Genomic DNA, 23608 nt, shown 5'->3' with positions numbered 1-23608 from the left:
CCAAACATTTAAAATTTCTAAAATGCCTTAAAGACAACCTGGGAACATTTACATTGTTTTATAATGTCCCTAAGATTCTTCAAAAAATTAAAGTGAATTTCTTCTTATTATGTAGCTTAAGCGTGGTTTATTCCTTCGTCAGTTGAGAATCTGTGTAATGGGTACATTTTATTTTGAAACATTTGAACCGGAAGTGGTGTATTTTTCTTTTAAGCGTAACCATCTGCGCGTGGTCGATATTGAAGGAGGAGAAGCCGGGGAGAGCTGCAGTGAACAGGTGGGAAGTTTACTAATCACTTCTTGTTCGGTTTTTAAACACAACGAGCTAAAGAATAGGTTCTATGGTGCATGTTGAACCAAAATGTACAAGTATACTTTTAAAAAAAAGAAGAAATAACGGTATTGTATTGAGACTCCGGTCTAAGTTTAATGTGTCGTCTTAACGCAAAAACACGCGTACGAGTGACTGAAAGCTTCGGATATATTCCTAATTAGGTACTTTTTAATTCGGTGCTGACTTTACTTATTTCAGAAAGTGGCCTGTTCTTAAATACAACGCCAGTGATATGTGTTTGAATTCAGTTCCGTTCACTTTGACCGTTAACTAGCTGCATCTGCTCATGTTCCCCTTGTATTGTGTGTCAGCTGGTCATTATCTTCCATTTAAATGGTTCCTGACAAATTGTAGTTTTTATGAATGAGTTTCCTCTGACATAACGTTTTGAATGGAGTCAGTCATTTACGTTACTTCCTCTGCGGTCTGTTTGGGTAATGGTATCAATGGAAACAGCTTCAGCCACTACATCACTGTGTGTGTGTCTGTGTGTGGCAGGTGGACACAGTGTACATATGTGTCTTCAGGGTCATGTATGTAGGAGCACACTGCAGGTTTTGAGGTGAAAGTTGACTTGCCTGTGATTGGCTCACATCCATCAACCCACCCTACTTCCATTGGGTGAACCTCCCCTCGAGTTTAGACCCACCCCTCTGTCTTTCTCTGTGGTGGCGCTCGTTATTCACACCGGGACGGTCCCCAGGCTCAACGGGTTAAAATCGAGTCACGTGCTTCACATGCACGCATGCAACATAGGATTTTTGCTCAGAGGGAGGTAGTGCACGTGCATGAGCATAACATGGAGTTGCAGAGTTTGCCAGCCTGAGCAGACATATATATAACATAAACTGGAATCATCATTTATTAGTATTTAAAGTGGGGTACTGATTGTGGTGCTTGTATATGCTCAATCCCCTGAGGGTTGTGGTATTCAGAACTGTGTTTTGTATTGGAGTATTTACAGTATGTGAAAATACTTCCCTCAGGGGATTAAGCACAAGCACTGAACTCAGTAGGCTATGTCACATTTTCAGTATGCGAAAATAGATAGATAGATTACTTTATTCATTCCCGAAGGGAAATTAAGTCGTCATAGCAGCCGGTATATTTGAATACAATAAAATACAATACAATAGAATAAAATAAAAAATATTGAGGTAGAAAGAATAAAAACAGAAACACAAGATAAATATGTTGATAAGGTGCAGTGGCAAGATGATGGTAATAGTACTGATGATATGATGGTAATGTTATTGTTACAGTATATAAAAATAGTACAGTATATATAGTATATAATATAACATAATATATATCTATATATGATAGTAATTATACCAATATAATAGCAGTATATAGTAATAATGGCAGCAGCAACAGTACATATAATAATAATAATAACATGTACACATGTATAAATATGTGTATATAGACTTATATATACAAAGAATATACAGGGAGTATGATATGATATATAGTAGAGGTATAAATATAAGTATTTGACTATACAATAGATAATATACTATAATAATACTAAGAATATGTAGACAGAGTGTGCAAAAGACAATATTATTGTATAAAATGATATATAATATCAATATGGTTTATATTAAATACTCTCCTACTGGTAAATGCCTGTTTTCAAGATGTACTTATATAGTACTAGTATCAGTAACTGCTATACACTTAGCAAGCCCTTTAATTAGGTACTCCCTACTAAAGACATGGCTACACATACACGTATGCTAAGGGATATCCAAGGTCTTAGTACACCGATGTTGAACTACATGCTAAGCCACACTGTGGATTTGCTGCACCACAGGAAGCACACTGAAGGGAAGTGGACAGGAATCAAAGGTTCGCCACTGATACATTCTGGTATGTGCGACCAGGCCCTACTACTGTGTAGTGATCAATGATTATTGATTAGTATTAAGGGCTCAAAATGTGTGGGGGCGATTTATGGAGCTCCAGCCTTGAATGTTTTCCTCAAAAGCCCAGAATCTTTTTGGTTTTTAAAATAACTTCAAATGCATTATATGTAATTCCCCAACAGTCCCTCTGAATGCAAATCAATGGACCTTTTATTACTGAGGAAATGTCACCACCTAGGTCTGCCCAGACACTGTATATGAAGATGGACAACATGACTGCTTCCCAAAAGTGAAGCCAATCAGACACGATTGGTCAAGCTTGTGTCGACAGGACCTAGCACCATGATTTCATCTCCCGTTTGGACTGCATAGACTTTGACTTCAAGGTGGCTGTGTTTTTATCCAGGATATTATTTGGGTTTAACTTTAGTGTGAGACGTGTTGTCCGTCTTTATACAAGGTCTATCCGTTTGGACAACTACTGGCAGAGCCTTAATGCTTGATGCGAAAGATGTGGTGGTGCACATACCATCATCCCAGGGAATGTAACACAAATTCCAGTGTAACATGTGAAATTTAAAGTTTAGTTTCCAGTGATGGAAGAAGGATCTATAGAATTAAATAATAAAGGCAAAATGAAGGAAGAGGGCACACTTGAAGTAGAGGCAAGGAACACAGAAAAGTGTGAAAGCAAAACCAGGAAGGAAAATGAGTGACAGAGCAAAGACTGAAGGAGAGAACCTGTCTGGATGACTTAAACCCAAATCTCTTCCAGTATCTATTTGTTTTTTGGAACATGAGACTAACTTATGAGACAACAGAGTTGATATTTATTTGAAATGGACCTACTTTACTTATAATGAAGTTTGGTACAGTAGCCTAAATATGTTGCCTGATAATGGAGCTCACTGAAACGAAGAAGCTGAACTGAAATGACCTAATGACACAAGATTTTGAGTTTGCATCATTTATTATTATCTCTTGTGAGATATTGGATCATTTTAAGTCTAGGAAGTTATAAACACTATATGTTTACATAGAGCTCTTTTTACAATATGGGTCCTAAAAGATTCAGTAAAACTTGCATAATTACCTCTTCCAAGTATAGGTTAATGTTTTTGCCACCTGTCTTTTTGTTTGTTGGTTGTTTTGTATGTTTGTTTTGAAGATTACACAGGAATTATTTTTCACTTTCTCAGGGAATAATTTATGGATCTGCATGTCCAAATTTGGAACATTTAAAGGACTGATATGTGTGAAATTAGGTGCGGCTTGATTGAATTTAGGGGGACTGTTGGGCCTTGGCGGCCGTTTGCACCCTCGCCATTCTGGTTTTAGTTTTTTATTCTACTTCAGTTGTGCAAACTATCAAACACATTTTCAACTTTTAAATCAGTAACATTGTTGAGATACAGTTAACCTGGTGGTGTTGGTGTCCCTGCGACCGTTTTCACTATTGCTTGGTTGATAATCCAGACTAGCATAAAATCACCACAGACAATGTAATCAATCACTTTACTTTGTCACTCACTCACTCAGCTGATTGTGTAAAGTAAAGAAACAGCAGTATCTGTATCATGCATTTACATGGTGACACGTGTGCGATGTTCTTCAGCAGTCGCATCAATTTTAACATGTCTGATTATGGATCCAATCTAATGTATTAAGATCTAAAACGATTAGTCAAATAAGTGGTTCATCAATGAACAAAAACGGAATCTATTTAATTTTAATAAATTAAACCATTTGTCAAAAGAAAATGCTGAACAGTATCTCCCAGCTTCTTAAATGCAAGGATTTTCTGTTTTTTATTTAAATGTTTTTACTTATGTGTCAATAAAGGAATTACATAAAGTTAAGGACTATTGGATAGGCAATATAGAATGGAAACTTACAATATAGGGAATTTTACAGGGCTTTTCCAGTATTTTTTCACATTTCATTAATGAAAACAATTAACAGTAAACACAGCCCTAGTATGAAAGACACAACAGTACATGGCAGAATTCAGTGAGTCAACAGGTCGGCATCATCTCTATTCTGGAGGTTTTCCTCCGATCAGCTTTTATCTGACTCTGTCTAATCATCTCAGCTGACCACACACGGGTCAGGACTCATAGGTCACTGGGGTAAAGGTGAGCCGAGCAAGCCACTGCTTTATCCTGCTGGCTTTTGCAGGGAAGCTGTATATCTCATAGAGTCTCAGACACAAGATACTGATGTGTAAAGGGACAAACGTGTGTTCATGCTTATTGCAGTTTTACTCTTTTAATAGTGCTCCCTCAACCTTTACTGTCCAATTGATCTTGTCCTTGGATAGGGTAAACAATTGTTTACATCAAGTCTTTGAAACGCACAGGCCGCCCGTCTTGCCACAACTAGCCAATCAGAGACCTCCCCCGAGCCAGTCTGACCTTTGATTGGTGGTTTAGCAGAGGTTAACACATCACCTTGTAACAGTCAGTGGGAGTGTTTAGTGCCAGTAGTATATCAGTGCATCCTGTTGTAGCTGCAGTAAACACAACGTTCACAAGGTCGCTCTTATTGGATGTTCAGCTGCAAAGGGAAGCTGCTGTTTCACCTGGCTGCTCCCTGTTCCAGGTGAGGAATATTGCAGGATGGATGAAGATTCATCTGTATGGTGCTTAAAGAAAGTGGAAGTAGACTGACATTGTCTTCTCTCCATTTAGTTTGTTGAAAGCTCTAGGCGCCAGGTCTAGTTCCATAAAAGTTTTTACAGCTGAGAGGTTTGAGAGGTTAGCAGTGCTCCTTATTTCTTCTTCTTCTGTTAGTACTTGGAGCTTGTGAAGTATATTCAAGGTAAATGTGCAGTTATCTGTTGAGGTGGCTCAGGGACTGTGGAATTAGGGATTTGAGGCTGCATCATAACATCGAACAAATACCTACCTGACTGTAATAATATTGCTTCCTAATTTACCTCCAAACTGAAAAAAACGTTAACCTTTCTGTCATGGTATGAAAAGTTATTTTTGTTTTCTGCACAGATATTTATATGCTAAATCAATGAACAAACTAATAGATAACCTTCATTTTCAGTGCCTTTTTTTGCACGCATTGCAAACACACACACGAACAGGCAATGTTGTATTTGTAATGTTACTGTGCACTCACACTGTTATTTTACAGTTTAAAATGTCTTTGACTGCTTTTGTATTTGTTGTCTTTGACCAATTTTAAACTGTCTCAGATCACGTCATGCATTGTATCCATACTTACATTTTTTAAGTAACCTGTCACTGAGTATTTTTCTCATGCTTTGTGTGAAACTAAGTGAAAGTTAAATCTTAAGTCATACCTGCCTAATGCCCATATATATTTGCAGTGTATCAACAGAAGGGGAGATGTCTCCCAAAAGGAACCTTCAGTGTAGTGACAATCAGCAGCCTTTGAACACAGATACATCTGTAGTCAGGTTATACAATATATTAATGGCTTTTTACAGTAAAGGTGTCATGAGAATATATACGTTGTAGTGTTTTTGAATTACACTCACTCTAATCAGTCAATACGTTTTACATATTAATCACTATTTAAAGGCTATTCTCCCTGTTTTCTCTACCTGTCCTGTACAACATGTAATCAACATATCAGTCTCCACCAATCTGGTGAGAGTAGCCCCTCATCCCCCTCAGTCAGTCAGAGGATTGTTTTTGCTTGATCAGAGTTGTTTCAGTTTTATCTCCAACTCGGAATCTTTGCCTAAATTCATCGTCTCAGACTCTGTTTCTAATCTATTTATTCTTAAACACGTCTTCTCGCTCTGTGTGTGTTAAAACCTTAGTCCCCAGCTGTTAAACACACACCAAGATAATCTTTGATTTGACACCATCTAAACTTGTCCAGAGATAATCTGTTAAATATATGATATATTGTGTGATCTAATTAAGCTGTAACATCTTCCATTGTTATTATTCTGCAGCAGCAGTGGTCTGAGTTGAATGTACTCAACACTCTGGCTGGTGGTTGACCTTGAGTGTGCAGTGGAGTAATGAACTAAAGAAAGCATTAATATATTGTTACTTTGCATTTAAACCAAGTGAGATTGGAACTAAAAAGCTATTAGTTAGAACTGACTGACTATACATTGTTGGGGGCTGTTACTGGCACAGATATTAGAAAGAAAAAAACCATTTCTAAATAGATATCGGCCAACATATCTATAAAAGAAAACTGCAAAAGGTGGTTATCAAACCCTATTTATATTATTCCAGTTTAACCAATAACTTTATTGTGAATAATTATTAATATACACATATAACCAAATATATATATATAACTTGAATAAAAAAAATTGTTGTTTGCATTAAATACAAACATAAATGCACATTTTGTCTGACTTGTTTATTTAGTAAATTAAAAACTTGATATGGGCGCATATCTGCAAACATAAAAGCTGAAACCAATATGCCTATGAAATATTTGTAATGGCCAACCAATGTATAAGTAGGGCTTTAATATAAAGTAATGTATATTTTTCTTTACTGCCGTACGAGCATGCTCGCAGTGAGGTTTGTTGGTCTGTTGAAACACTTTCGTCCAGACGGAAATGTCTCAACAACCACTCAATCTAATGCCATGTGTTTGAAGTTCAGAGTGCCATATTTTGATTATATTATGCCAAAATCGATCTTAAAATAACTCAACAGATTTCTTGGTTTGCTCTGCAATTTGCTACAGAGAAGCATGGTCCTTTTCATACACTGTATATAAAGATGGACAACAAGGTCTCCACTCCCCCACTATCCAGAAATGAAGCCAAAATATCACGGATACGAACATTGCAATCTTGTGCATTTGAAAGGAAACATGGGGCAATTGGGGGGTGGAGCCGTGGTAGCAAGGTCCTGCCAATATATGTGCTTGACCAATCGCAGTCTCAGTTGTCATTTCAGCCCATTTTTATACCATCAAATAACTCAGTAAATCAAGTGCACTTCAACGTATTTTGGTCCATGTCTCATTCACGAACATGGAGGAGGTGGGATTTATGTCCAACACTGCAGCCAGCCACCAGGTGGCAGTCGGGACACTTTCGCTTAACTTTTGGGAAGCTATCATGTCATATCTTTATATACAGTTAATGGTCTCTATGGTGTAAGTATTTATTTTGCCATCGCAGCCAGGCAGAACCATGTCTGTAGCCTGTTTGTTGTTGTGGAACCAATGAATGACCTATCTTCTCCTCCTCACTCTAGGCCCTCTCCTGGCTTACAGCCCTCCACACACTCCATCACCTCAGGGCATTCAGTGTAGCTCCACCTCCCCCAGGTCTGCAGAGAGTGCTCGCTGATATCTAACACATCCTGCAGCCATTATTCCAGTGTTAATTTCACACGCACACAAATCTACTACTCCAAGCAAACATACAAAAAGGCCCTTCCTCTTTAAATACACTCCCCAGTAGAATCATGCTGAGCAAGGAGATCTTCCAGAGGCTGAGGTTGCCAGATCTGGATGATGTTCGTCAGTGCGTCAGGAGCGTCCCTGCCCCCGTGCTTGTTAGTGTGGGGGCAGTTGCTGCTGCGACCGCATACTACCTGGCAACACGCCCCAAGGCACTCCCATCAGTCTGTGACCTCCACATGCAGTCAGTTGAGGTTCCGGTGAGTTTAAAGTGTCAAGTTTGACAGAGTTTGCTGGTTTAAACTCTTTGTTAAAGTTATACTGTTCAGGTCCAGCCACAATTAATACATAGCTGAACAGTTGAAATGTCATTGAATATAAAGTGTATGAAAATTGATGGTGTCGTAACCAGATTTTATGCAGGATAGTGATACTGATGCTTTTTATCTCTTAGAACATTACTACTATATTAAAGGCCTTAAGATTTCAGTTTTATGTCATCTATGCTAATTGAAGCAGTTTTATACAAGGAGCCAAACTTGCCTTGTATTTTACCTAGCATAATTAATTTTGTGTCGTTTTTCAAAACTAGCTGGGCCCTGCTAGTCCAGTTAGTAGACTCTCAGGTCAGATGGCCCCTTAATCTCAGCTTGAAAACAACCTGCTGAAGGAACATTGGCATTGACAGCGACTTACACAGTTGGCTGGAATTAGAGGACATTAAAAAACACTACAATAACTGATTTACTCAGGGTGAACAACTATTTAATTTTCATAGGACAATACCCTCCCTCTTTCTGCTGTTCTCTTACAGCTATTTGTGTCCATTTGTGACTCATGGATATGCAGTATTTTTTATTTTTGGGATATCACATGTTAATAAGGTAGAAAATGTTGGTCTTTTTCGATTCACAATCAAGCAAACTTTAGCTTGACATAAATTGAACAGAGTCCAGATACTGAATCTGATGTTGGATTTGCTGTCGGATAAATAATATGGTTTATAACCAACATTTGCGTCTTCCATCAGGGCGGAGATTTTGCACGCATATCAACTCTTCTGAACGGAGCTGCTCACTTGTCTCATGTGTATGATGACGGCAGGACAATGTACGAGTTCTTCCTCAGAGGAGCCCGAGTCTCCAGTAAGTTGTAAATAACATGGTGTGGTTTATTTAGACTTACTACTGTCCAGAAAATATACAAATGTTTCCTTATACAAGGGATTTAAACTTGATGTGCTAACTTTAAGTTTTGCATAACATTGTTTACTTTATTTATTGTCATGGAGGCTGATTATTTTTTGTCAAAAGTAGAGAAACCTTTAGAGTCGGCAGCCATTACTGGTTACATCACATCATCGTACATCTACAGTAAATACTTCTGCCCAGTATGTACTTTTCCAGTCAGCCACAGTGTATATACACTAGTGACTAGAGGAATGTGCAATGTGTACAACATGTGTGATATGTGTTAAGTTAAATTTCTCTTTCTGTTTTTCATTGTCTTTTTTTCTTTTATTCTCTCTTCCCCCATCTGTGTTTCTCCTTTCATCCTTCAGATAATGGTGCCTGCCTGGGCTCCAGGAAACCAAAACAGCCCTATGAATGGATATCATATGGAGAGGTAAGACTCAACAACAGCAGCTCGCCTTGTAAAAACCTTATGGCCTCCAGCTGGACAGTAGTTGACACATAGTGGTGGTACTGATAAAGCAGGTGGAAAGGTGGGGGAAATATGACCCCCATCTATTATCTATACCACCCATTGTTAGAGAGTCTCAGGGTGAGCCAATCCTAGCTGCCATGGAGCAAGAGGCGGTGTACACTTTTTCAGATAAGACTTGCGGATAAAATCTGGAGAATTGGCTATGGTGTTTACCCGCAGTTTGCCTTTCACAAATGCACAACCCGGGCGGAGGGTTTTCTGCAAAGAAAGACCCTGGCCAAACCGGATTGCTGTGTGGCTTCCCATCGTGCTGCCCTAAGATGACCTCTGGGCTGTATTTGAACTATATTTCCTATTACACAAAAAATCCATTTCAAAAGACGAATTAACTCAAATAAAATGCTATTCAGTTCAGTAACGTGTGTGTGTGTGTGTGTGCTCTCTCTTAGGTCAAGGAGCGAGCAGAGAATCTGGGTTCCGCATTTGTTCACAAAGGACACTCCAAGACCACCGACCCCCACATCGGCATCTTCTCTCAGAACAGACCTGAGGTACAAAAACGTTTTTACATCTATCTTAGTGAGGACTCACGTTGACATAATGCATTCCCTAGCCCCTCACCCTGACCTTAACCATCAAACCATAAATGCCTAAACCTATTTCCAACCCTAACCCTGAAAGCAAGTCAACCCTCAAACAGCCCAAATACTCCTCACAAAGATATCTGTAAAATAACACATACACGCACAAACAGACACTTGACACAGAATTAAAAGTGCTTTTCTTCTATTTATCCTCATATCGGTGTTTTGTTATTGTAAATGTAACATTATATGATCTTCATTTGTGTGTTTGTTTTATGTGCGTGTGGTTTTAGTGGAACATCACTGAGCTGGCATGTTACACATATTCACTAGTGTCAGTCCCTCTGTACGACACCCTGGGAAGAGAGGCCATTGACTACATTTTGGACAAAGGTAAACCACAGTAACAACCACCTGAATACACATGCTTCCGTTTTCTTATGTGTCCCTTAGTGAAGGTTAAGAGCTGCTGGTGATTGTTCGACATGGGTTTGTTTTTTTGTTTCTGCAGCGTCCATCCACACGATTGTGTGTGACGTGGTAGAAAAAGTCAACCTGGTACTTGACTGTGCCAAGAACAGGAAACACACTGTGAAAACCATCGTTCTAATGGAGACACCAAGTCCAGACCTGGTCAGCAGGGGGCGACAGGCTGGAATTCACATCCTCAGTCTGCAAGAGATGGAGGTCAGCAGCCAACTTCTGTTTTTTTTTCTTTTGTTCTACTGATTTTTATACAGAAGTGATCTGTTATGTTCTTTCTTTTTCTTGATAGTTTTCCTCTTGTGTTGGCTTCATTCCAGTTGTGTTGCTCTTTAGTTAGATTTTATTTTTTGCAGTTTTTATACTTTCTCTGTCCTTTTTATATTCCATCTATATTGACTTAATTAACTAGAGTTTCCTGTTCTGCAGGCTATTGGGAAAGCCAAGCATCACCAACCAGTGGTAAGTACTGTAAGCAGTGGCCTGTGAAATGATCTCTATCTCTATCAATGATTAAGTTGTGTGTGATTTGGCACCATTTGACCTTTTACAACACCATCCCTCCAGCCTCCGCAGCCTGACGACATGGCAGTGATCTGCTTTACCAGCGGAACAACAGGTGAGACGCACATGGAGAAAAGCACCAATAATAAATACCATTAGTTGTGTCAAAGTGTAGTAGTTTTCCCACCTTGTAATAAACTCATGACAACACTGGTCTTACTGAGTGAAACCTGTAACTTAAGATTTAACTATGAGCAGCTTCATTCTTCTGCTGCCCCTGAAGTTGTGCCTGAGCCTGGACAACAACATTTGACATTGGGGTTTGGATCGGTTTTGTCACGTTAGTTGGGCAGATTTTTTTTTTCATGTCTGTAATAATGGAAAGTTTTTATTTTCTGCATCAGGCTTGGGTTGGGTTCAGACACAAACAAGGGAGTGCCTATTGGGTTTAGGTCACCCTCTGCTGCTGCTCGGAGCTGACATTTTATAACTGCAGGCTTAGTATTAATAATATGTGACGTGGGTGCTGCCTCTGATACACAAAAATGTATCTATCAAGTTTTATGTCCATAAGAAATCAAACAGATGATTGGCTGTTTGTCGACTGTATATGCTAGAACACCAGTAACACTACACTACCGCAGCAATCGTAATTTCCATCAATACCTAAGAAATGTATACCCGCTCTCTAAAGGTGTGTTTGTGTTTTCAGGAGATCCAAAGGGAGCTTTGTTGACACACAGGAATATTGTGTCCAACTGCTCATCCTTCATCAAATTGACAGAGGTGAGAGAGGCTGATGAAACATGTTATGTGTTTAAATTGCAGTGAAACAACAGTTCAAATTGTCTGCTCTAACCTTTGGAATGGAAGCATTTTTAGATCATAAATCCAAAGGAGGAGGAGGCAGGTTCCTTTCCTACCTCGTCCTCTCCTCCACAGCCTCCTCTATAAGGAAGTGGAGGCTGAGGGAGACACCACATTATTTTGACTATAAACACTTCTCCTGGTGTGATACTGCTCTGCTAGCATCTGCATATGAATTACCAGGAGTAACTCAGAATGGCCACCAGGAGCACAAGATGGGTAGGAAAGTGAGTAAATGGAAAAAGCGAGATTAGAGCAATGTGAGCGTGCTTTGTTTAATGGAGTAATACAAGATGGAGCAGAGAGAATGAAAGTCAGACGGTGTGAGGGAAAAACCACCAACATGTCTTAGGATATAGAGTGAGGGGCTTTGATAAACACTTTGCTTTTCTCTCCAGTCATACTGTCAGACCACCACGGAGGATGTGATGCTGTCTTTTCTGCCTCTTGCCCACATGTTTGAGAGGGTGGTGGAGGTACCAACATCATCACTGATGTCTTTCTCTCCCCGTCTGTTCTCGTGTGTGTGTGTGTACCTGTGTGTCTTTGTGTTCCTTTGCATGTGTGTGAACCTGTTTTAGAGTTGGTATTCTTTTAGTGCCAGTGATGTCCACATATCCTTCCTGCCGTTGGCTCATATGTTTGAGAGAGTAGCACAGGTATGATCTCTTAGTTCCTTTTGTCACCCTTTGTTTAAGATAAATCTGTATTCCTACAACTCCTCTATAATCACTCACTCTTCACTTTCCTCTTCTGCATCTCTCATCACTCACTCCCTTTCTGCTGACAGGGAGTGATGTTAGTCCATGGAGCAAGGATCGGCTTTTTCCAGGGAGACATTCGTCGGCTGACAGACGACCTGAACACACTGAAACCGACTGTGTTTCCTGCGGTGCCCCGAGTCCTCAACAGAATGTATGATAAGGTAGGTGGACACACTGATGTAAGGACAAAAGGTTAAAGCCGTGCTCATGCTGCTGCTGAATGTCTGACATTGCTCATATTAACATTTTAAAACTAGCAATACTTGTAATACTTGCATCACCTGACCTGCTTTTTGCACGAGTGCAGCAGAGACCTAGATGAGGATGATGATAACAGAAATAATGCTGTATCTTATAACTAAGCTGTGTGTGTGTCTGTGTTTGTAGATCTTTGGCAAGGCTAACACCACTTTGGAGCGCTGGCTGCTGGGGTTTGCCTACAGGAGGAAGGAGGCAGAGCTGAAGAAAGGCATCGTGAGGAGAGACAGTATCTGGGATCGACTAATCTTCAGGAAGGTCCAGGTATACAGAACCAGCACATTTACAACTCCTGTTTGACACTGCACAGTTTAAACTCCTACATGTCCACGGTTGTATGATTACGAGTTTCCAAAAACTTATTTGATTTTGTGGATTATTGAAGTGGAGTCTGTACTTTACTTGTAAGCCCTTTTACACTGTGATTTGTCCTATTGTGAGAAAAATGTGGTAAAATGATTTGTCAATCTGAAGCGCTTGTCTCAGACTGCATTGTGTGCATGAGTTGGAGGTTTTCAAAGCATAAGATTTGTGCTGATGGTAACTCCAGCCGATGTTGTGACACTGCTGTCATCTCTTCATCGTAAATGCAAGCATTAATGAAGTTTGCTGCCCTCTACAGGACAGCCTCGGTGGTCGTATTCGTCTCATGTTCACAGGAGCCGCTCCCATCTCTCCTGTTGTTCTCACTTTCCTCAGAGCTGCAATAGGCTGTCAGGTAACAAACACACACTCAACAGTGAGTCCTTGTTTCACATGTTTTCTGTCATCTTTCCTGGAAATCTGTAACGTATCACAACATTCTGCCATCGAGTCTGTAATCAGGTCCACATCATTCTATGCTCCTCATTAGCTCATCTTAGTTTGTGCTCTCTTGCAGTTCTATGAAGGCTATGGACAAACCGAGTGCACTGCTGGCTGCACAATGAACATCCCAGGAGACTGGAGCGCAGGTTAGAGTTTTTTTTTTTTTGTAAACCATGACACGTAAATGATTCAGCAGAACAAGAACTTAACTGAACCTCACGTCACTAGGTCATGTTGGAGCTCCTCTGCCCTGTAACTCAATCAAACTGGTGGATGTGCCCGAGATGAACTATCTGGCTGTAAACGGAGAGGGAGAGGTAAAACTCCCTGACCAATGAGCCATCCTAGAGATGCTGTCTTTTACATATATATATGATAATGTTTGTCGTTAACAATCGTGTTTCCATGTTGGTTTCTAGGTGTGTGTGAAGGGTACAAACGTGTTCAAGGGCTATCTGAAGGACCCAGTGAAGACAGCAGAGACTATTGATGCAGATGGCTGGCTTCATACAGGAGACGTTGGAAAATGGCTTCCAGTAAGTTCATGTAGTTTAGGCTCATACTCGTGTATACTTTTATAACACCCTCACTATTTTTTACTCAACTCCAAACATACGTACACAACTTTAATGAAAGCTCATTACATTTAGCGAGATTTTTAAGTCTTTTGAATCTCTGACAGCTTGTTGCCAGATTTATTTGTACAAACTTTATTGCTTTGTGAATGTGTTCCCAGAATGGTACACTGAAGATTGTGGACAGGAAGAAGCACATCTTTAAGCTGGCACAGGGGGAGTACATTGCTCCTGAAAAGATCGAGACTATCTACCTGAGGAGTGATGCAGTGGCACAGGTCTTTGTGCATGGAGACAGCCTGCAGGTGGGTGGAGGGCATTTTCCTGTGTGTGTGTGAAAGCTTTGTGGAACTATTTCTGAAACTTCAGAATTTCTCAGTGGAATGGGTTCATAAGCTCACACAGGCAAACCCACACTTTGACTTTCAAGTATTGTGTTTACCTCCAGGCATGTCTGGTAGCAGTGGTGGTCCCCGACCATGACTTCCTATCTGGCTGGACCAAGAAGACACTGGGCCTGGAGGGCCACTACCAGGATCTATGTGGAAGAGCGGTAATACTGAGTAGTTTAATTCTAGTATACAATGAATTCAAGCAGCAGACATATCTTTTCCTGTATCCACATTGTAAATCCATTTATGTCTGTTCACAAACAACAGTGATTCCCAACAAGGGTCAACAAGGCTACATGACACGTCTTGTAGTGAAAAAGTTGAACCTGGTTCAACTTCCCAGATCGTACCTCAGTCTTTAAGTGGTGGGGAAATTAATAGTTTATTTGATGTATGGTGATGCGGACGACTGCATCGATGCAGAGACAGAACAACATGTGGACAAAAATGTCCACATGAGGGAAAAATCTTGAAACTTTATCTTGTCCAAAAGAAACCTGAGCGCTGGCTGCAAAAGTCAGTTGAAAGATAAATGAAAAAGAGCTTAGAACTGAATCAGTGATGTGACTTGGGCCAGATTATCATGTACCATAGCCCATGTACTGTAGGTCGATTGAACAAACTTGTGATATCATCATTATGAGTTCCTACCTTTTTTTCACCATCTGCACAGGATGTGAAGGCAGCCATCCTGGTGGACATGGTGCGAATTGGAAAGGAAGGAGGCCTCAAGTCCTTTGAGCAGGTTAAACAATGGCTCATAACTCAGCTCAGTGTTGAAATATATGTGTCTGTCTTTGTTGCATTCTTACAACCTTTGTTCAGATATGACATTTTCGGGAAGTGAAACATTATCCTTCTCTACAACAAAACCTGCCAACTTGTGTGTGTCCCTCAGGTTAGGGCCACCTACATCCACACCGAGCTGTTCTCAATCGAGAATGGCCTTCTCACTCCGACGATGAAGGCCAAGAGGAACGAACTGCGGCAACACTTCAGACCCCAGATAGAAGAGCTGTACGCTGGGATCACAATGTAGAAGGAGAGGGGACACAACTGACACAAGAGCTCCTCCAAAAATGTTTTCCGATGGACAGCAAAGGAAGAAGGGGGGTCGGAGAAGGAAAAGGAGGAGGACAAGCTGACGCACACAAGGAAGTAAAGGAAGAGAGTCATCCAGCTGCTCAGTCCTCAGTAACAAGAGAAACAACAGGAAGAGGATGTCATGTAGCTTTTAATGAAACTTGATTCAGAGCATTCTGAACAAAAACGCACAAAACCTTTGAGGAACAGAGTAGATTTTATCTTTAAAATAAATATGGCCACTGATTGAAGGGTTTTGCCGAAGTTATGGTCAGTTCTCATCTCCAATGATGCATTTTAAAGGGAAACAGTTTTTCACTATGGCATCAGATATCTCAGGAATTCTGTGGCATGAACCACACATAGACACGCACACACACACACACACACACACATTAACACTTTCTAACTTAAAGGACGAAGAGGGAACACTTCACTGAGGGTCAGAGTGATGACTTATGTCACACAAACACCCTGACACATCACACAACATGAACATTTCAGGGGTTTTGACAGTTATCGTCAAATTGTATTTCACTATTTAAGTTTGTTCAATTGGATTTGAAATCCACATTGGATACATGGATTGTTACTGTTGTGTTCTTCAGTATGAGCCATATTGAAACTGCACAAACAAACTTAGCTGTTCACAGGGACACAGACACACTCAGGGCGATTTTTGTAATTTATCTATGTTTATAACAGGAACAGGGGAGATGCGTGGAGTCAGGAGTATCATAAAAAAGAACAAATCTGAGAGAGAAGTAAATAAAAATATTAAAACAAAAAGAAATTATACAATAATTAAATGAACAAATAGGAATCAAATAATTATAAGCATTTTCACATTTGTATTTTAATTAATATATTTTGAAAAAACATTGCTTTATTTTTGCATATAAATTACACTTTCTGTATATATTTTTAAAGTTTTTATTTATTTGTATCCGTTTTTACCTTATTGCAAAAACAATGGGGAATAGAACAAGGAAAGGGAAAGGGATAAGAGGACATTATATAAATTTGGTTAAATAAATGAGTAATCAATATATATAATTTTAGAATTAAATGATTAAAATTGGAAGGAAATAAAAATATTTTTAATATATAGCGGTAATTCACATTCTGCGTTTATTTATTATTTAATATATTTTCCCATTAAACTTCTTATTCTACAGATTTTCTTTTTCATGGCACTGACTCCATTTTCTTGAATTGTATGTATCTTATGTTACGTTGAAATCACACATTTCTTAATTTTACTTACAATCTCAGTGTTATAATCTTGTACGTTTATGATGAATTAAATGGAAGTACTTTTAACAGTGTCTCACTAAAACAGTTTTTACGATCATCTTGGATTTGTTTTGAAAAACTTGAATAAAAAATAATTTAAACAGCTGAGTAATCTCATTACCTTTGTGTGGCTTGGAAGTATTTAGATAAGTTACCCAGTTTTATTGAATCCTGTCATCTATACTCCAAGTGATTTCTAATATTTAAATGTATTAGTGTCACTGCATGTTACTTACTTACTTAAATAGACTGGTACGGGATGTTGTGACATTTAAGAACATGTTCTGCTTTTTCGTCCAAAATATACAGACAGAAGTGAACTGATACGGAATCTTGCAGGTTTAAAGTTCCATTTTGCTTTACGTGATCTTTTCCCAAAAAAATTGGTAGAGGGGGTATCTGTTTGTTTTCCAATATCTCATGAGAACAAAATTGATTGAGAGGATTTATATTACAGTATTTAACTTTACTCTCCGCACCACTTGGTGGCGGTAATGCGTCATTCCGTTGTTTGGCCATAAAACAAGAGAAGAACGATGACTGGGGTTTACAAACTTCATCTGTCCGTAGGGACCAATGTGCCAGATAACCCGCTCACAATAGGCTTTGATTGTATTAATATAAATTAAATATTGCCTATACCAAAGTATTATAAAATAAAAAATTGTATAATTTGGTTTGCTTGATACTTCCAACACCCACCATCCTGATGTGAAGTGGTACAGTCCAGGAACTCAAAACATTTTGCGGGAACCTGTAAGGAAACTACCAGCAGCGGATTGTTTACAAAGTTGAACCTGATATTAAAGCTGCAGTTCTTCAACATGAGGTGAGAACGATCCATCATTAGTTTTGAATTAACGTGTCACACCCGTCGCTTTGTCGTTTGTTGGAAGAGTCACAACATTTCATGTATTAACATACAGCGATATAACGAGAGGAAAACGCTCGAACTAGGGGGACACCATGGTTTCGTTCGGTGATATAAACACAACAATGAGCAGGGCTGCAATCGTAATTAAAAAGTACACTGTGAGTTTGTATGTAGCTTATTAGCTTATTGTAGCTTATTGTATGTAGCTGAAGTGTCTCCTCTGGGGAGATGCTCAGGTTGGAGGTGTCACCTGTAGCTGCTCATATTCTGATGATGATGATGATGATGATGAAGATGGTCCCCTATATTCTCTCTGTCCACAGTGCCACAAAAGGCAGAAGAGCCAAGGACCCCCCAAAGAGTCAAGTGAGTCACTGTACTATGATTTTTAATGTCATGTCATTTTTTAAATGTAATTTGAGTTTTATTTTGTGTTTGAATGCAGAAAGCTTCGTCTGTGGATCAAGCAGAGGCTTCCGACCTGTCTTTCATAGACAAAGCTTCCTTCATGGAGGGGCTGCAGCTAAACGATGGTGACTCTTCACACTGCATATCCCTCGAGTCCACAACACACACACCAAACAAGTTCCCTCCTCTAAATATGTATGTAGACGTTAATGGAGCACACATGCAGATTATATTTGTATTAATAATGATAGTACATTTGATTCAACTCAGCCATTCTAGACACCTTATAATATGTCATAAATAAACAGATCATACATTAAGCAGAACCAAGCATTAGAATCTGATTAAGCGAAACAAACAGCTCAATATGCAAAAAATGTTAAAAAACTCTAACCAATGAAATCAGGTTACGAGGCAAAGACACCTACAAGTAACCAAAGGCTCATCAAACACCAAAGGTTAAAATCTGATTAGTGAGATGGATGAGATGGTATCTGCGGTCGACTGATCCAAGCAGATGTGGGATTTGAACAGAACGATAGAGTCCAGCTGACAGATGTGAGGTGAAACACATTTGCTTTCTCAGGAGACCGAGGCCACTTGGAGCAAACTAACAGATGTTATGGTTTCTTCAATCTATAAAATGCGGTTTTCTGCTGTATGGAATCAGTGCCTGGCAGTGTTGTCTCTGTTCAGCTTGGAGCTTGACCGGGTGGACTCCTTCTACTCATCTCTACTCAAAGATTGTGGGTCAGGTGCTTGACTCGACTATTCAAGCTTACTTAAATAATTTAGACTCTGGCTGATATTATTACATCCGACCCCTCTCATTGCCTATTATAGCTGCTTTTTTCATCAAGCAGCAGATTTGCTAAGCAGCCACTAACACATAATGTGTGATACAATAAGTGTGTCTTATCATATCTGTATGTTTCTCTATAATACCCATAGTACTAGTATTTTATTGTATTTTTTTGTTCTACCTTTACTCTGGTGTTAGAGTTTTGAACTACAGTTGCCCTCAGCAGTGTGCTTACCTCCTCCTATGCCCAACAGTACTACAGGAGTATTATAGCTGAGGCCACATCACGTTTCACAGCTACATATTGGTAGTTATGTACCAATAACTTGTGGTAGTTACAAGTTTCTAGCCTTATTTGTTACCATATAGCGGCTGAAAAAATATATTAGGGGTTGATGGCTTGATTGAAGCCAAATTAAAATTCACTAGATGCAGATTTTTATTGGAATCCACATGAGATTTCACACACTCGTTGAATCAAACACCTCTTTTTTTTTTTTAAAGCTTTACTCATATTCTCTAAGGTATCAACGAAAATGATTATAAAACCTGCATCCACCCCCTGATCTGGATTGAAAACATGAATGAACGGCTTCGTCCCAGACCCATACTTCATCCTTCCACCAATTTTTGTGGGAATCACTATTAGTTTTTCTGTAATCCTGCTTAACCTACTCAGAGAAAGTTAACATGTTACTACAGATGAGCAGATAGTTTATTGCCCATTAACATGTTTTCTTTGTATTGTCCTGCCTAGGTAACCCTCTGCACAGTACCGCCATGGAAGAAGATTTAGACGTCTTAGTGGAGGGACAGATGGACAAAGGAAAAGCAGGAAGAGGGGACGATCAGATGTTGAAGAAGAAACAGCGTGGGGCTGCGGTGAGGAGGGAGGTCCCAGATACGGGAGGCGAGAAAAGGAAGATAAGTAGGAAGAATCCTGCAGAGAAATCCAAAGCCAGGTATGGTTAAAGAAATGTGTGTGCTGTAGTAATACTTTTGTATTATGATGTGAATTAAGTATATTGTCTCTGCTGTCTGTGTTGAAAAGACCTGAGAAAAGAGCAAAAGGAGAGAAAAAAAAGGGAGAACCTGAACCGGAAGTCCCCGCCAGTGCTGATTCTGACACCAGCGTCACCCCCCACACAAGCACCAAACCTCCCCCAAAGGCCAACATTCAGAAACAAGTAATTGGGAAGAGGAGGAGTGCTGGAAAGACCTCTGCATCGAGGTGAGGTCACATAGAGAAGCTACTGACAATTTTAAAGTGATAAAAACTCATCGGGACAATCTACTTGTCCTTATGGCCTTTTTATGAGACATGTTGACCTGCCTGTCTTCCTGTCAATTTTCTCATCTGTCTGTGTCTCTCCTCAAGGCCATTGAAAAAGCAGCAGATGAAGCAAATGAAGAGACAGAATGAATCAGACAGTGGAAACTCCATTGACTCTGAATCACAGGTTCATCCACGCTATATCTCAGTTATTTTTATACTGTCGTGATAAAAACGCCACATCAAAACTTGGGAAACTTCTTGTGATGATGGATGAATGTTGATCTTTTTTCATTCAGCAGGAATCGAACACAGGCCAGCTCAGCCGTAGTAGAGTCCTGTCCTCTGATGAAGAGGTGGACGAAGGCACACGTTGGGTATGGAACGACTTCAGCAGCTTTAACAAACACAATCAGTTTGTAGTTGGTTTTCATCTCTTTCTTTATCTCTTTCATTCAGATGCCAAGTCCAAAGAAGGCCAGAGTATTTGATTTTGGCAAAAGCAGAAAGTCTTCATCAGGTGAGGATAAAGGGTACAATAGGATAGTGTAATTTATGACTTCATACATCAAAGTCTGGCATCTATGCAGAGAATGGCTCTCAACAGCAAAGACAACTTTGTGAGAGGCCCTTAATTGTTATGATTGGCTACTGACAAGACACTTTTGTCAGAAACCTCCTAACCTCCTGCTTATAGCTTTCTGTTACATCTTCATAGTTTCAGAGGTTTGGTTGAAGATTAGAATATAAATATGTGTATCTGATGTGTGGAGGTTTGCATTTAAAGAGATACTGCCCATTTAACTTTTGAGCTGTAAACTAACTTATAAGATTGTTCTTTAAGGACACCCTTAAAACAAAAACATTTATGACCACATAAAAAAAAAAATCTAACACCAACTCCATAACACCACTTAGTGTTTCAAACCATCTCATGTAGAGTCAACCTTTGGGGACATCTCTACATCATGACACTTATATATATTTGAAAAGGTCAACAACCTCTTGGAATGATGTGGTTTGGTATCATGTGTTTCTTTTGGGGAGGAGGGTTTGGGGGGTTCACTTTGGTTCGATGTAGGGCCCCACAGGTCCCTTGAAACACACCTGACCATGATAAACCTACTTCTCCCCTGAAGGCAGCGCATCTGCAGTAGCTGATACTTCCAACACCGATAAACAGAAGAGCAAGAGACTTGGTCATCAGGCAACAACAGATTTAGAGGTGGTGCTGGATGCCTTCCTCGATTTCTGTGACGAGTACAGGTACATGTCCACTTCTAAGCACTTACTCTTCTCAAATATCTATAAGGTCTGTTTTATGGTGCAGTTAGGTAACATTCTTTGTGTGTGTGTGTCTGTTTGCTGTCAGTGAGTCTGTGGCGTCTAAATCTGTCAAACAGTCCATCGATTCCTTCTCCTCCAATGTGAAAGAGCAAATCCTGGAAAAGGTCAGACATTGTGAAATACTTGTAAGACTAGAAATAGCGTGACACTTCACTGAGTTTATGAGTCATCTCAGTGATTACCTTGAGGCTAAAGTTCATAAATGCCAGTGCCGTGTTTTTGATCTGATATGTGAGCTGTGATTTGTCCACACTGGATTTCCAACTACATTTATAACTATGTCTTCATGCCAAAAATGTTGCAAAGATATATATATATATGTCCAAAACTATATATATAATAAATTTACATACATGTGTATATTAACTGTGTTGTATGAACTAAAACCGAAAATGGAAGATATGGATTAATGCCATAAGTCAGTAAGTAACAAGTTTTGTCGGGTGTTTCTTCTTTTCCAGGTCTCGACATACAAGGAGCTCAGGGTTCTAAAGAGAGAAAATGCAAAGGTAACTATGGCAAACTGCAAAGATAAAATCTTTGAGTTTGACATTCATGGCAATATAGCTGATAGCTGATATCTTTACTTTATCTCTTGTGACATTTGTGATTAATCAGCGATTTGCTGATAAAAATACTTTTCCTCTGGGGGTGGGATTTGATCACATAAGCGACTTTTCATCCCGTGCTATCATCACTTCATAATTGTAGTTTGTCTGATTGCGACTGGTTTATTAGCAAATACTTACGAGACTAAAGACATTCAAGCCAGCCTCACATATAAGTTGTGTGTAGGTCTAAAATTGCTTGCATGCTATTGTACGATGGTGAACATGGCAGACCTTATACCTGCTAAACATTAGCATGTTAGCATGCAGTCATTGTGCTCGAAGCTGCTGTGGCTGACTACAGCCTGATAGAGCAGATGGATAATGCTAATGGAGGCTTCAATTTATCGTGTGTGTCTGTGTCTGTCTGTGTCAGGTGGCTTCTTTGATAAGCACAAAGACAAAGAGACTGTTGGATGCCAAACATGAGCTGATGAAGTAAGAGGCAGTTCAGACACCAATAATGACCATTTTTATTCTTAGGTTTTTATGTGCATAAGCTAAACATAAAGTAATTAGTCATTAAAAGTATCCACAGTGTTGTCAGCTAGATGTGTATACCTAAGTCAAAAACTTATCTTTTCAATGTTAAAAATATTCATCAGTAATCTTGTTTCCCTAAAAAGTGAAAGTAAAAGTTAATGTAAAGGTTGTTTACTTTAATGTCCTCATACTGACCTTAACACTGTGGTTGGTCCGACAGAGCAGAGAGAGAGGTGACGCTGCTACAAAAGGAGGAAGCTAAACTTGAGCTGCGTTTAGATGATCTGAGACGAAGCCGTGTCTTCCTCCATGACATCAGAGAGCTCAACCAGCATTACCTAGACTACCGACAACAACACCCCAAAGAGCAAGAGATGGTACAGACGCACAATAATGACGTGAAAGTTAACTTTTAGAAATCATAGAAATAACCACAGTAAAACTCCTATATTAACATTCTCTCTCCTTTCCCATCCTCATCCTCGTCGTCCTCCTCGTCCTCCTCGTCCTCCTCCTCCTCCTCCTCCTCCTCCTCCTCCTCCTCCTCCTCCTCCTCCTCCTCCTCCTCCTCCTCATCCTCCGGTGCAGTACGGGGAATCCAGCTTACCAGCCCTGCTGCTGGAGACGAAGCATGTTCAGGCGGCAGAGCATCAGCTGAAAACACTCAATGACAGAATTGAACAGAGGCTGAAGAAGAGTGAGACTTGTAATTAATACACTATTGAATATTGTCATACACACAGATATAATATACACACACATTCAAAGCATATATGTTTTATATAAAATATGAGCTGCACTAAAACTACTGGATTTTAAGGCGAGAAGCAGCTCAACATTTTGAATTACACTCAGTTAAACCTCCATCATTTTGTCCACTCAGACCAGAAGTGGCTCACTGTTTATTTACATGTTTCAAAGTATTAAAAGCATATTTCCTGTCTTTGTGTCATATGTTATGTA

At 39.6% G+C, this 23608-nt stretch overlaps 2 protein-coding genes across 2 annotated transcripts; both read left to right on the top strand.

Moving 5' to 3' along the window:
• The first annotated feature begins 231 nt into the window (after nucleotides 1–231).
• On the top strand, nucleotides 232–16876 carry LOC133011970 (long-chain-fatty-acid--CoA ligase 1-like). Its single transcript, XM_061079919.1, has 21 exons — nucleotides 232–277; nucleotides 7422–7829; nucleotides 8600–8714; nucleotides 9131–9195; nucleotides 9687–9788; nucleotides 10115–10214; nucleotides 10333–10508; nucleotides 10734–10766; nucleotides 10872–10923; nucleotides 11521–11594; nucleotides 12257–12334; nucleotides 12466–12600; nucleotides 12827–12961; nucleotides 13320–13415; nucleotides 13578–13650; nucleotides 13733–13821; nucleotides 13924–14040; nucleotides 14241–14384; nucleotides 14528–14632; nucleotides 15145–15216; nucleotides 15370–16876. Exons 2-21 carry the CDS (start codon nucleotides 7635–7637, stop codon nucleotides 15508–15510), a joined length of 2097 nt encoding a protein of 698 aa, XP_060935902.1. The 5' UTR covers nucleotides 232–277; nucleotides 7422–7634; the 3' UTR covers nucleotides 15511–16876.
• Nucleotides 16877–17952: 1076 nt separating this feature from the next.
• cenpu (centromere protein U) lies at nucleotides 17953–23570 on the top strand. Its single transcript, XM_061080218.1, has 13 exons — nucleotides 17953–18090; nucleotides 18170–18257; nucleotides 19692–19896; nucleotides 19986–20165; nucleotides 20313–20394; nucleotides 20507–20584; nucleotides 20667–20727; nucleotides 21347–21473; nucleotides 21580–21658; nucleotides 22016–22063; nucleotides 22539–22600; nucleotides 22866–23022; nucleotides 23234–23570. The coding sequence occupies exons 1-13, from the start codon at nucleotides 17953–17955 to the stop codon at nucleotides 23357–23359; spliced, it is 1431 nt and encodes a 476-aa protein (XP_060936201.1). The 3' UTR covers nucleotides 23360–23570.
• The last annotated feature ends 38 nt before the right edge of the window (nucleotides 23571–23608 follow it).

The sequence above is a fragment of the Limanda limanda genome, chromosome 10 (assembly GCF_963576545.1).
Source record: "Limanda limanda chromosome 10, fLimLim1.1, whole genome shotgun sequence".
NCBI classification, from domain to species: domain Eukaryota; kingdom Metazoa; phylum Chordata; class Actinopteri; order Pleuronectiformes; family Pleuronectidae; genus Limanda; species Limanda limanda.
This window is presented reverse-complemented; position numbering and strand designations above follow the sequence as displayed.

Excerpts from the sequence above, each read along its gene's own strand:
- cenpu (XM_061080218.1), top strand. The coding sequence starts at position 17,953 with ATGCTCAGGTTGGAGGTGTCACCTGTAGCTGCTCATATTCTGATGATG. Across the intron at positions 20,728-21,346 it reads AAGCAGAAAGTCTTCATCAG|GCAGCGCATCTGCAGTAGCT; the intron begins GTGAGGATAAAG and ends TCTCCCCTGAAG. Across the intron at positions 21,474-21,579 it reads GATTTCTGTGACGAGTACAG|TGAGTCTGTGGCGTCTAAAT; the intron begins GTACATGTCCAC and ends GTTTGCTGTCAG.
- LOC133011970 (XM_061079919.1), top strand. The coding sequence starts at position 7,635 with ATGCTGAGCAAGGAGATCTTCCAGAGGCTGAGGTTGCCAGATCTGGAT. Across the intron at positions 10,924-11,520 it reads CTTTACCAGCGGAACAACAG|GAGATCCAAAGGGAGCTTTG; the intron begins GTGAGACGCACA and ends TTGTGTTTTCAG. Across the intron at positions 11,595-12,256 it reads CCTTCATCAAATTGACAGAG|AGTTGGTATTCTTTTAGTGC; the intron begins GTGAGAGAGGCT and ends AACCTGTTTTAG.